Below are 14,563 nucleotides of genomic sequence, written 5' to 3' on the forward strand. Positions count from 1 at the left end.
GGATGAACTGCTTGGGATTTTTTTTTTAAGTCCACGTGTCATAAGAACATCGAGCCTGCTCTGCCATTCAGTAAGATTGTGGCTGATCTTCTACCTCAATTCCACCATCCCCCACTATCCCTATATCCCACAATATCCAAAAATCTATCAATCTGTACCTTTAATATACTGAACATCCACAGCCCTCCGGGACAGAATTCCAGAGATTCAGAGTGAAGAAATTTCTCATCTCAGTCCTAAATGGCCGACTCATTCTATGACCCCTAGTTCAAGACTCCCTAGCCAGGGGAAACATCCTCCCAGCATCTACCCTGTCACGCCCTGTAAGAATGTTACATGTTTCAATTAGATCACCTCTCGTTCTTCTAAATTACAGGGAACATGGCCTAGTCTCCTCAATCTCTCCGCCGAGGACAATCTTCCCCGCCTGGTTAATGCCAGCTCACTCAGCATTAACTAGTGGTCAAACCGGGGGAGTTCCTGGTCAGACAAAGCTACTCTTTGAATAAACTCACTGTCGTTGGGGGAGTGCCTGTGTTTTTTTTATAAATTGAGAATCCACCGTTTTGAGTTTGAGTAGGAGACGGCACCATGAGTCTAGATTTCAATACACTTGACAATGCAGGGAGGAGTGCTGAGGATGGGGTATTTTGGAGCTTAGGGGGAATAAGGGAAAAGTTCTGACCATAGTTGTATTCATAAGATAATGAAGTTAGACAGACAGAGGTTAGAGAAGGATTGCACAGCCGATGACAAACTTTTTTATTGTCAAACTGCCCAGGAGCACCAAGCTGATACTAGAAGCAAACGTACAGTCCATTACCTGTAGAACGGACAGTGCTCCATTCTTTCCATATCCTCAACACACAACTATTTCCAAGTCAGGCTCTGGGTTACTCTGAAACTCAATGTTACAGAGGAAGCTTTGGCCTGGATATCTGACTTGGATATTGACATTTGATTTGCTATTGCCATATGAAAGAAGATTATTTTTTTTTGGGGGGGGGGCGTCTGACTGCAGTCAGAGATGATTGGAGTATTCGGTGACTTACTGGCCTTCATTGAGATGCCTTTTAAGTTCCGTAGCACCTTGTAACTTCCTGCACTCGAAATAGACCTTCAGTGCTAGTTACCTGCTTTCTACCTACACAAAGCCCATGGCTTTTAATGAGTGCTACACCCAACAACATAGCATGACTTCTGAGAAGGGGGCTGAAAGGACAAAATTAGACATGGCAATGAAGAAAAAGTACCCTGTGTAAATTACTGAGCACTTTCCATTTAGCATCCGAAATATCAAGAGCTTTTTCTTTTAAATCGACAAGACAACCAGATAGCGAGCAACACTCATTTATTAACGAGGAAGTATCGTTTCTACATGTACAGTCAGATGTATTTATACACAATCTTCCTATCCACCGTCTGCACTTCCATCTTGACTGGACATTTATACAGGTGGGAGAGGAGCGTCTCAGTGTAGCCGATTAGAAAATAGAACTTTTGCGGCGGCAGCTTCTGAATGAAGATGGCGCAGATGACGATGACGTTTGCTCTTCTTTTCACCACCACCTCATTGGCCAGACAGCCGTGGAACGTTCCATAAATAAACTTGCGGATGAAAACGTCTTCTATCGTGCGGTCCGCAGCTCCTTCTTCGCCATCCAGATTGCCTGAATCAAGTTGAAGATATTTAATATCCTTTTAACGGTCTGCTGCACTGGCAGCTCTCCAGCGACACAAAGCTAATTCCAGATCACAAGTATTACCAGACTGCGCTCAGCAGCGCCATCCTCAGGCAGATCTGCCAGGAACCTCACGTGTGTGTGTGTGTGTGTGTGCCTGATTCATATTTCACTTAATATAGATGGTAGAACTATCTGAAAATAGAACAGCCTAAGCAGATTAAATAGTATTTAAATATAAATCTTTGAACTGTATCTTATCTAATGTAATATTAATATGCATTAACTTCTTTAACAAGCTCTTCTGTTACAGTGTGGGAAGCTGTAAACAATTTTATTGCCCCAAGTACATTCACTGCATTTTTATTAACTGTACTCCTGTTAAGAGTTCCCAGGGGCATTTCAAAGAGCCGCACTCAGAAGACAATGCTGTATCCAAAGAAAGATAATAAAGTTACATAAGAACGTAAGAAATAGGAGGAGTAGGCCATTCGGCCCCTCGAGCCTGCTCTGCCCATTCAGTGAGCTCATAGCTGATCTTCGACCTCAACTCCACCTTCCTGCACTGTCCCCATATCCCTTGATTCCTTTAATATCCAAAAATTTATCCATCTCTGAGCCGGCACAGCCCTCTGGGGTAGAGAATTCCAAAGACTCATAAGCCTTTGAAAGTGAAGAAATTTCTCATCTCAGTCCTAAATGGCCGACCTCTTATTCTGAGACTGTGACCCCCCTGGTTCTAGACTCCCCAGCCAGGGGAAACATCCTCCCATCATCTACGCTATCAAGCCCAATACTTTTCAATGAGATCACCACTCATTCTTCTAATCACTAGGGAATATTGGCCTAGTCTACTCAATCTCTCCTCATAGAACAATCACTTACAAGTCACTTACTGGTGTGCTGGGACAGCCAACCTTTTCTGTGAGCAATGAAGTGAGGTGGATGTGCCTGTTCGTAGGTAACTGGCTTATCACCCTTGGCAACACGAACTCTGGCGGCGCGGTTCTGCAAAAAGGAGTCTATGTTTTAGTACCTATTCTTTATTACACTGAATCTTTCAGTCCATTTCTCTTACTCTTCCCTCTCAAAATCAGAACATAAAACACACACACATTCATAGTGCACACAATGCAACAGCAGTTAGACAGCAAGTGTTGCATCATGAAATGTCCCAAGGTGCTTTTCAAAAAAAATTACTTGTTTCTGGGATGTGGGCGTCGCTGGCAAGGCCAGCATTTATTGCCCATCCCTAATTGCCCCTCGAGAAGGTGGTGGTGAGCCGCTGCCTTGAACCACTGCAGTCCGTGTGGTGAAGGTGCTCCCACAGTGCTGTTAGGGAGGGAGTTCCAGGATTTTGACCCAGCGACGATGAAGGAACGGCCGATATATTTGCAAGTCAGGATGGTGTGTGACTCGGACGGGAACTTGGAGCTGGTGGTGCTCCCATGCGCCTGCTGCCCTTGTCCTTCTAGGTGGTAGAGGTGGGTTTGGGAGGTGCTGCCGAAAGAAGCCTTGGTGAGTTGCTACAGTGCATCTTGTAGATGGAAGTGTAGTGGAAACGGTGAACACAGAACAGGAAGTAGAAGTTAGCGGAGGTAACCTCAGACAGGTAGGTTTTGATGATGTTTGGGATGAGAATTCCACAGTATAAGGGTGAAAATAGAAGATGTGCAACAGATCAGGGGCACAAGATTAGAAGAGGCAAGAGGGTGGAGGGAGAAAAAATTTAGGCTCCACTGAATTTCTTCTCTCCTAAATATTATAGTGGGAGATAGTCGAGCTGTTACTAACGTCTCTAAGTGTTTTACACTTTAAACTGTTGCTTGAGGGCAGTCTGGAATTGTGACTTTGTGTAACATGAATGGGAACAGAGGGAGGGGGAGAGGATTTCCCGATTATGTGTGGGAAAGTCTAACCTGCAGCTGAAGGTTGTAACTAGGAATGACTGGAAGGCATTAGTAATTGTACCGATTAAATCGGATTTTGGCCAGCATTATTTTCTAGACTACAAACCTGCAATGAATGAATTTGTAATTCGCTGCCTGCAATTAGAATCGTAGATTCTTACAACACAGGAGGCCGCTATTCGGCCCGTCGTGCCTTTGCAGGATCTTTGAAGGAGCTGTCCAATTTAGTCCCACACCCCAGCTTTTCCCCATTACCCTGCAAATGAGTTCTCTTCAAGTACATGTCCAATTGCTTTTTGAAAGTTCCCACACGATCTGATTCCACCATCCTGTCAGGTTGTGCGTTCCAGATCATAACAACCTTCTGTGTGGAAGTATTTCTCCTCGTTTACCGTCTAGTTCTTTTGCCAATTATTTTAATCTATGACCTGGTCAATTACTTCTCCATTTCTCCTCAAGTCTTTGCCCCGTCCCCTCCTCCTGCCCATTTTGTCAAGCAAGTCTTCTCCCTCTTCCACCAGTTAAAAGTTCATCAAAATTTGCCTCCGGTTAGCTCAGTCTGACCTCCGACATTCAAATTTAAATGATGTTACAACTGCTCGGAGGGTTAGTCATAACCACCCTGTACAATGATACCCATACTATTACTTGTAGTCACTTTACCTTGAAGCATGATGCTGTCGTCTGAATACTCCTTCTCCACACACTCCCACATCGCCACAGTGACACAACCTGCAATTCCAGTTTACAGTGTTAGTGTCTTCAAACTGCGTAATTTATTTTACAGGAAACTTAATGCAAGTTTAAATTGCTAACTTAATAAAATAGTAACATGAAATCAAGGTTTTTCCTCAGCAAGATTTATTGAACTTAGCCTTCCTCTGCCCATAATAGTTTAGACAAAACTTCCATGCAGGTTGACACCCATCATGATTGACCAGCTACTTTATTAATGCACAACACAGCAGAGAACCAATTCATAGAATCATAGCGTGATATACCCCGCACAGGAGGCCATTGGGCCCATCGAGCCTGTACCAGTCCTTTGGTAGAGCTATCCAATTAGTCCCATTCCCCCGCTCTTTCCCACAGCTCTGCAAAATTTACCCCATTCAAGTATCTATCCAATTCCCTTTTGAAAGTTATCATTGGATCTGCTTCCACCGCCCTTTCAAGCAGCGCGTTCCAGATCACAACAACCCACTGCGTAAAAACATTCTCCTCACCTCGCCTCTGGTTCTTTTACCAATTATCTTAAATATGTGTCCTCTGTTTAACTTCTGTTGGAAACATTTCTCCTTATTTGCTCTATCAAAACCCTTCATGATTTTGAACCTCTATTAAATCTCCACTTAACCTTCTCTGTTCCAAGAACAATCCCAGCTTCTCTACATAACTGAAGTCCCACATCCCTGGTACCATTCTAGTAAATCTCCACTGCAGTCTGCACCCTCTCTAAGGTCTTGACATCCTTTCTAAAGTGTGCTGCCCAGAATTGGCCACAATGCTCCAGCTGGGGCATAACCATGATGTATAAAGGTTTGGCATAACTTACTTTCATACTCTATACTTCTGTTTATAAAGCCAAAGATCCTGTATTCTTTTTTCAGTTTGCTCAACTTGTCCTGCCATCTTCAAAGAGTTGTATGCATACACCTCCAGGTCTCTTTGTTCCTATACCCCCTTTAAAATTGCACCATTTAGTTTATATTACCTCTCCTCATTTTTCCTACCTGCAACACTGCACATTTCTCTGCATTAAATTGCATCTGCCATGTGTCTGCCCATTCCACCAGTCTGTCTATGTCATCCTGACATCTGCTACTATTCTCATCATTGTTTAATATACTTCTGAGTTTCATGTCATCTGCAAACTTTGAGATTATGCCCTGTATATCCAAGTCCAGGTCATTAATATATATCAGAAAGAACAGTGGCCCCAATACTGACCCATGTGGGGATACCACTATATATCCAGTCTGAAAAACAACCATTCCCCACTACTTTCTGCGTTCTGTCTCTTAGCCAATGTTGTATCCATGCTGCCACTGCCCCTTTAATCCCATGGACTTCAATTTTGCTAACAAGTCGATTATGTGGCACATTATCAAACATCTTTTGAAAGTCCATGTAAACGACATCAACCGCACTACCCTTGTCGACCCCCTCTATTACTTCATCAAGAACTCAATCAAGTTAAGTCAAACATGCTTTGCCTTTAACAAATCTGTGTTGGCCGTCATTTATTAACCCATATTTTCCAAGTGACAATTAATTTTGTCCTGGATTATTGTCTCAAAGTTTTCCCACCAGCGAAGTTAGGCTGACTGGCCTGTAGTTGCCGGATTTATCCCTCTCCCCTCTCTACCAGGGATATAACAATTGCAATCCATCTGTCCTCCACCTCCCATTTCTAAGAGGATTGGAAGATTGTGGCCACAACCTCTGCTATCTCCACTCTTACTTCCTTCAGCAACCTAGGATGCATGCCATCTGGACCAGATGATTTTTCTACTTTGAGCACTGCCAATCAGTTAAGTAGCACCTCTATTTTTATCCTATCCAATTTCTCTACTACCTCCCCCTTTATTGTGACATTGACAGCATCCTTTTTTTTAAAAAAGAGAATACAGATGCAAAATTCTATTTAGTACCTCAACCATGCTGTCTGCTTCCACAAGATCTTTTTTGTCCCTAATTGGTCCCACCTTTCCTTTGACTACACTTTCACTATTTATATGTTTATTAAAAAAGACTTTTGACTTCACTTTTATGTAATAGCCTCTCTTTGCCCCACTAATTTCGTTTTTCAGTTCTCCTCTGTACTTTCTGTATTCAGCTTGATTATCTATTGAATTATAAGCCTGGCATTTATTATAGGCCTCCTTTTTCTGTTTCATTTTAATCTCTGTATCTTTAGTCATCCAGGAAGCTCTAGCTTTGGATTCCCCTTCTTTCTCCCTTGTGTGAATGTGTCTAGTCCGCACCGGAACTATCTTCTCTTTGAAAGCCTCCCATTGCTCATTTACTAGTTTACCTGCCAATCTTTGATTCCAACCCACCTGGACCAGATCCCTTGTCAACTCACTGAAGTTAGCCCTCCTCCAGATGAGTATTTTCATATTTGAGTGTACTTTGTCCTTTTCCATAACTACACTAAACCTAATTATATTGTGATCACGGTTTCCCAAATGCTCCCCCACTGAAACATATTCCACTTGCACTACTTCATTGCCCAGAACTAGACCCAGTACTGCTTCCTTCCTTGTTGGGCTGGAAACACAGTGATCAAGAAAGTTCTCTTGTACACATTTCAGGAATTCCTCCCCCTCTTTGCCCTTAACAGTTTTTCGCCATGCATCATTCAGTTACTGAGGATGGGTAGAAGACCCACACTAAAATGATGCCTGCAAAAGATTTGGAATTGATCTCTTTTTTGGTATTTCTGGGCGACAGGCTGAGCCTTCACCATTACTGATCGTGGAGCTGCAATGAGAAACATACTTGGGGGAAAGGGAAAGCACATTTGCACATTTGATCACCCTCTGACAGGGAGTAGTGTTCAATTAAATGTTTTGCCATCAGAGGCAATTGCAGTAAGTTCATCGTTTATTGTAGGGAGAAATAAACTTGATATAATCTTCACATAGCTCCTTTTACTTGTAATTGGAAGCTATGACTGAATTGTCAAATCTCATTCATTTAAAAATATCACTTTTGGCACTGTCTCACTCCAAGAGAAACAGCTATAGCTTCTGACGAAGGGTCATCGACCTGAAATATTAACTCTGTTTCTCTCTCCACAGATGCTGCCTGACCCGTTGAGATTTCCAGCATTTTCTGTTTTTTATTTCAGATTCCAGCATCCGCAGTATTTTGCTTTTGTTTATTGGTTTTTCAATCTTTGATCGTCATCGCTCCCCTATATTGAGTGCTCATTAAATAGGAACTTACATAGAAAAATTGGAAATAGGTGCAGGAGTAGGCCATTCGCCCCTTCGACCTGCACCACCATTCAATAAGATCATGGCTGATCATTCCCTCAGTACCCCTTTCCTGCTTTCTCTCCATACCCTTTGATCCCTTTAGCCGTAAGGGCCATAGCTAACTCGCTTTTGAATATATCCAATGAACTGGCATCAGACAGTAGAAATTCCTACATTACAACAGTGACGACACTTCAAAAGTACTTCAGTGATTGTAAAGCGCTTTGGGACGTCTTGTGGCCATGAAAGGCGCTACAGAAATGCAAGTGTTTTTTTTTAAACGACGTGTTCAAGGGTAAGCTGCCACAGTTGAGATAAAAGAGCAAAAACATCAAAGGAGGAATGCTGATGAACGGTTTGCCCCCGAACTATTCATTTACTGTGTTTCTGTTCAGATGGATCTAGCAATTTTCTCTTGTATTTGATCTCTGGCAGTTTCTGTGTTTTACTGAAATAAATTAAAGTCAATGCTCCCCAAACCCCAGCTCGTTATAAAAATCACATTTCTTCTGCTACTCATATCAGACAAAACATCAGGTGGGCACAAAATGAATTTGATGAAGAAGATTCTGAATATAAAACCCATTTATTTACCGGCAGGTTGTAGCAAGTTCGAGCCACTGTGGGCGCCGCCATGTTGGATTCGCATAGGATCATGGGGCTGCGAGTTAACAGATCACGATATTCTGCATATATATATATAAATAGTTATTACAAAATGTTCAATTATTACAAATAAAATAGCCCTGAAGACAAGAGTGCGCTAATTTGTTGGGATTGTGGTAACGGTCAATGCGCGCTGCGGGGCGGAGGTTGGAGCTGTGCGCATGCGGAGTTGCCGGCGGGGCGGTCGTGGGAGCTGTGCGCATGCGGAGTTGCTGGCGGGGCGGAGGTGTGAGCTGTGCGCATGCGGAGCTGCCGGCGGGGCGGAGGTGGGAGCTGTGCGCATGCGGAGCTGCCGGCGGGGCGGAGGTGGGAGCTGTGCGCATGCGGAGCTGCCGGCGGGGCGGAGGTGGGAGCTGTGCGCATGCGGAATTGCCGGTCGGCGGCGAGAGGCGGGAAGGAGGAGCGGGCGAGGCGTCGAGGTGAGAGATGGCGAGGCTTCGGCCTGAGCGGCGATAGCGGTTTTAAAAAGCAGCGCCTTTGCTTGGCGGGCGGTGGAGGCTCCGGGGCCGCGCCCTCTCCCCTGACGGTGCGCGGACTGTAGGCCGCACCGAGGGGCGGGGGTGGGAGGAGAAGAGAGATGGGGGGAGAAAGGGATGGATGGGTGGGTGGAATTGGGGAAAGAGGGGTGGGTTGATAGATGAGCCATGATCTGTGAATGGTGGAGCAAGCTCGAGTGGCTGGATGGCCGCCTCCTGATGTCACCGTGTACTTTACTGGGGCTGCTTCATTTCTGTTAGGAGCCACGCTCATCAGGCCGCAACCTATGAGAAACAACACCGTGCATTTATATAGCGCCATTATTGCCACACTATGGCATTGTGTTTTTGTACATGAACAAGAAGTTATGTTAAACTTGTATTGAGCCTTGGTTAGACCACACTTGGAGTACTGTACACCGTTCTGGTCTCCATAATATAAAAAGGATACAGAGGCAGTGAAGATGGTGCAAACAGATTTACTAGAATGATACCAGAACTGAGGTTATACCTATCAGGACAGACTGAACCGGTTGGGGCTCTTTTCTCTAGAAAAGGGAAGTCTGATGAGGTAATTAAGATTATGAAAGGCTTTTATAGGGTAGATGTTTGCATTTGCAGGCGAGACCAGAACTAGAGGCTGTAAATGTAAGATAGTCACTGATAAATCCAATAGGGAATTCAGGAGCAATGTCTTTCCCCAGAGTGGTTAGAATATGGAACTCGCTGCCCCATGAGGCAAGTAGCATGGGTGAGGAGGCTCGTGTGGAGCACAAACTCTGGCGTGGACCAACTGGGCTGAATGGCCTGTGTCTGTGCTGTAAACACGATGTAAAATAATGCATTTTGTTTCCTAATATTTCCAGCTCTGAGACTTTTTCAAGTCATTATTTTGAAATGCAAAAATAATATTTGCCAAGACTCCCTGAAACAAAGTATTAGACCGTTTACTCCAGTACAGGCTGCAGTATTGAACTCAATGATTTTCTAAATATTTAGGCATCTCATCTGATGCATTTGAGCAGGCCTCGGGCCTCTACGGCAAGTCAATCTTCTGTGTATTCCCCCCACCATTTCTTAACAAATCAAGGTTCAGCTTTTGTACTAATTATTTAAGAGTCAAATCATTTTCTTATAAGATACCTAAAGTTGTTGCTATGCTTTTGATTTCAAGCCCTCATTCCACAAGACTTGAATCTACATGGAAATGGCAATTTCTGCACAATATTCAGCAAGACTTTCAAGAACAGTAACACATGCTGTTGAAAAAGAATTTGTAGTATACATTGAGGTTCAGATACAAGCAGTATGCATAAAAATCAAACCTTTCTTCCCCTTAGGAAGGAGAAAACTTGAGACTGTTGTGTGAAAAAGTCATTTTGATCAAGTCCAATGGTAACTTGTCAAATGAGTTGCCATTCAGATGCAGGTTGGTAATCTGCACAATCAAAATCACATTCAAGTTGCTCAATAACTTTACAGGACATACACTTCATCCAGCTCTTAATTGCGACCAACATGCCATAGATCTTGCAACCTTTAAGCCAGAATGTTGGATTGGGCAAATTTCTGTGCTGGGTTACATAATTTACTTTAAAGATTTAGATCCAACACTTATTCTCTGTAGTTTAAATTTCAGAAAATGCATGGATGGTGTAATGGCTCTATGCACTCAACAATAACTTGTATTTATATAGTACAGCATAGTAAAACGTTCCAAGGCGCTTCACCGGAACGTTATCAAAACAGAATTTGACACTGAGACACGCAAGGAGATATTAGGACAGTGGAGGAGGTAAGTTTTAAGGAGCAACTTAAAGGAAGAGTGAGAGGTTGGAAAGCAGGGGGGTTTAGGTAGGGAATTCCAGAGTTTAGGACCTGAAGGCAGTGTTGGAGCAATAAAAATCGGGGATGTGAAAGAGGCCAGAATTGGAGGAGTGTAGAGATCCCAGTGAGGCTGGAGGAGGTTAGACGGAGGGGCGAGCTCATGGAGGGATCTGAACACAAGAATGAGAATTTTTTAAAAATTGAGCTGCCAGGTCAGTAACCAAAGTAGGTCAGCGAGCACAGGAGCGATGGTGAACAGGACATGGTCGGAGTTCGGAAACAGGCAGCAGTGGTTTGGATGAGCCTAATTTTACGGAGTGTGCAAGTTGGGAGGTTGGCCGGGAGAACATTTGAATGGTTGAGTCTAGAGGTAACAAAGCATGGATGAAGGTTTCAGCAGGACATGAGCTGAGGCAGGGGAGGAGACGGGCGATATTTCGGAGGTGTAAGTGGCGGTCTTGTTAATGGAGAGGATATGGAGTCGGAAGCTCAGCTCTGGGTCCCTGCATATTAACTTTCAGTGATTGGTGTACAAGGACACCCAGGTCCCTCTGAACACCAACATTTCCCAATCTCTCACTATTTTAAAAAATACTCTGCTTTTCTATTTTTCCTACCAAAATGGATAACTTCACATTTCTCCACATTATATTCCATTTGCCATGATCTTGCCCACTCACTTAGCCTGTCTAAATCCCCTTGAAGCCTCTTTGCATCCTCCTCACAACTTACATTCCCACCTAGTTTTTGTATCATCAGCAAACTTGGATATATTACATTTGTTCCCAAAGTTCCGACAGGTCTGGTTCAGGCTCAGACAATAACAACAACTACTTGTATTTATATAGCACCTTTAACGTAGTGAAACATCCTAAGGCGCTTCACAGGAGTATTATGAGACAGAAAATTTGACACCGAGCCACATAAAAATAGAATGAGAGTAAACTAGAGAGACACATAAAAACAGACTGCAAAAGCTTGTATTGGTATGTAAAGAGAAAAAGATTAGCAAAATAAAATATGTGAGTCCCCTACAGGCTGAGACTGGAGAAATTATAATTGGGAATAAGGAAATGGTAGAGAGATGAAACAAATACTTTGTGTCTGTCTTCACAGAAGAAGACACAAAAAAACTCCCAGAAATAGTGGAGTACCAAGGGTCTAGCAAGAATGAGGAATTGAAAGAAATTAGTATTAGTAAAAAAATAATACTGGAGAAATTAATGGGACTGCCCATGATAAATTTCCTGGACCTAATGGCCTACATCCTAGGGTTTTGAAAGAAGTGGCTATAGAAATAGCAGATGCATTGGTTGTCATCCTCCAAAATTCCATAGATTCTAGAACGGTTCTTTCAGATTGGAAGTTAGCTAATGTAACTCCGCTATTTAAGAAAGGAGGGAGAGTGAAAACGGGGAACTACAGACCAGTTGGCCTGACATCAGTAGTCGGGAAAATGCTAGAATCTATTAAGGACGTGGTAACAGGGCACTTAGAAAATAATAATAGGATTGGGCAGAGTCAACATGGATTTATGAAAGGGAAATCATGTTTGACAAATCCATTAAGAGTTTTTTGAGGTTATAACTAGCAGAATAGATAAGGGGGAACCAGTGGATGTGGTGTATTTAGATTTTCAGTAGGCATTCGATAAGATGCCACACAAAGAGGTTATTGAACAAAAATTAGGGCTCATGGGATTGGGAGTAGTATACTAGCATGGATTGAGGATTGGTTAACTGACAGAAAACAGAGTAGGAATAAACGGGTCATTTTCGGGTTGATGGGGTGCCGCAAGGATCGGTGCTTGGGCCCCAGCTATTCACAATCTGTATCAATGATTTGGATGAGGGGAACAAATGTAATATATCCAAGTTTGCTGATGATACAAAAACTAGGTGGGAATGTAAGTTGTGAGGAGGATGCAAAGAGGCTTCAAGGGGATTTAGACAGGCTAAGTGAGTGGGCAAGATCATGGCAAATGGAATATAATGTGGAGAAATGTGAAGTTATCCATTTTGGTAGGAAAAATAGAAAAGCAGAGTATTTTTTAAAATAGTGAGAGATTGGGAAATGTTGGTGTTCAGAGGGACCTGGGTGTCCTTGTACACCAATCACTGAAAGTTAATATGCAGGGACAGCAAGCAATTAAGAAAGCAAATGGTATGTTGGCCTTTATTACAAAAGGATTTGAGTACAAGAATAAAGATGTCTGCCTGCAATTATATCGGGACCCAGTGGGACCTTGCCTGGAGTATTGTGTACAGTTTTGGTCTCCTTACCTAAGGAAGGATATACTTGCCATTGAGGGAGTGCAATAAAGGTTCACCAGACTGATTCCTGAGATGGAGAGGATTGTCCTATGAGGAGAGATTGAGTAGACTAGGCTTATATTCTCTAGAGTTTAGAAGAATGAGAGGTGATCTCATTGAAGCATACAAAATTCTTACAGGGCTTGACAGGGTAGATGCAGGGAGGATGTTTCCTCTGGCTGATGAGTCTAGAACCAGGGGTCACAGTCTCAGAATAAGGGGTTGGCCATTTAGGACTGAGATGAGGTGGAATTTCTTCACTCAGAGGGTGGAGAATCTTTAGAATTCTCTACCCCAGAGGGCTGTAGAGGCTCAGTCTTTGAGTATATTCAAGACAGAGATTGATAGATTTTGGGGATATTAAGGGAATCAAGGGATATGGGGATAGTGCAGGAAAGTGGAGTTGAGGTAGATCAGCCATGATCTCATTGAGTGGCGGAACAAGCTCGAATGGCCTACTCCTGCTCCTAATTCTTATGTTCTTATAAGGAGAAATGAGGGCACGTTAAAGAGGTAGGTTTTAAGGAGCATCTTAAAGGAGGAGAGGTTTAAGCAGAGAATTCCAGAGCTTGGGGCCTAGGCAACAGAAGGTACGGCCACCGAACATTGTGGCAAGCTGGCTCACAAATGGAACCTGGAGGGTTAGCCAGCTTTGTCACTGATGGCCGGTTTTCATCCTACTCTGCTGCAGCTAACTCTATAAGCCAATGCTTGATGGGTACTTAATAAGGCACATTCTAGTCTACTAACCCTGTGAATGTTTGTGCTCCAGGTAGGATATGCTAAGCAACTGAAGATTTATTCCATCTTGGCTTTCCTTGATAGTGACTTTCACATCAGCAGACTGTTCCAAAATGTTTCATCGTCAATGAATTACTTGTGAAGTGTAGCCACATTTTTTGTAGGCAAATGCAACAGTCAATTTACACACACTAAGAGCGCACAAGTAGCAGACATGAAAGAGAAGTTAATTTGGCTTGTTTGATCGCGATTGGGGGATAAATGTTGGCCGGTATACTGCTTTCCCCTTCAAATAATGCTACGGGACCTTTTCCATCCACCTGCGAGGGTAGATAAAGCCTCAGTCTAACATCAGTTATCTGATATTGTTTACGGTATCCTCTTTTCAGATACTGTCCTCTCCCCTTCAAATCTGCCGTCACCCCTCTCAAAAAACTCAGCTTTGACCCCTCTGGACTTGCAAACTATTGCTCCATCTCCAGCCTCTCAAGCCCTTGATTGTATTGTCACCTCCCAAATCCGTGCCCATCTTTCCCGCAACTCCATATTTGAACCCCTCCAATCCGATTTCCGGCCCTGCCACAGCACTGAAACGGGCCTTATCAAAATCACAACCTGTGCGACTGACTGTGACAAACTATCCTCCTCATCCTGCTCAACCTGTCTGCAGCCTTTGACATGGTTGGCCACATCCTCCTGCAATGCCTCACCTCATTTGTCCAGCTGGGTGGGACTGCTCTCACCTGGTTCCATTCCTATCGAGACGTAGTCAAAGAATCTCCTGCAATGGCTTCTCTTCCCGCATCTGCACCACTACCTCTGGAGACCCCTCCTATCTCATCGACATGATGGGCCGAATGGCCTTCTTCTGTTCTGTAAATTTCTATGATCTATGCCCCTCAGCAACATCGTCAGAAAACACAACGTCAGGTTCCACTTGTATCCGGACGACATCCATCAATA

General features: G+C 43.5%; 1 protein-coding gene and 1 long non-coding RNA gene across 10 annotated transcripts in view; one reads left to right on the top strand and one right to left on the bottom strand.

Annotated features, from left to right (window-relative positions):
* Window positions 1-1,334: 1,334 nt before the first annotated feature.
* On the bottom strand, window positions 1,335-8,384 carry mrps24 (mitochondrial ribosomal protein S24). The gene is made up of 4 exons (XM_070865432.1): window positions 8,173-8,384; window positions 4,256-4,324; window positions 2,579-2,690; window positions 1,335-1,670 (listed from the first exon to the last, which is right to left on the bottom strand). Exons 1-4 carry the CDS (start codon window positions 8,233-8,235, stop codon window positions 1,387-1,389), a joined length of 528 nt encoding a protein of 175 aa, XP_070721533.1. The 5' UTR covers window positions 8,236-8,384; the 3' UTR covers window positions 1,335-1,386.
* Window positions 8,385-8,606: 222 nt separating this feature from the next.
* LOC139234980 (uncharacterized) overlaps window positions 8,607-14,563 on the top strand; it is a 198,163-nt gene continuing 192,206 nt past the window's right edge. For 8 of the 9 annotated variants that reach the window (XR_011588385.1, XR_011588382.1, XR_011588386.1 and 5 more), the window contains exon 1: window positions 8,607-8,663. This is a non-coding gene — a long non-coding RNA (uncharacterized lncRNA). The remainder of the gene's footprint in view (window positions 8,664-14,563) is intronic. The other variant, XR_011588389.1, reaches the window with a different exon arrangement.

This window comes from Pristiophorus japonicus, chromosome 22 (assembly GCF_044704955.1).
Source record: "Pristiophorus japonicus isolate sPriJap1 chromosome 22, sPriJap1.hap1, whole genome shotgun sequence".
Lineage (NCBI taxonomy): Eukaryota > Metazoa > Chordata > Chondrichthyes > Pristiophoridae > Pristiophorus > Pristiophorus japonicus.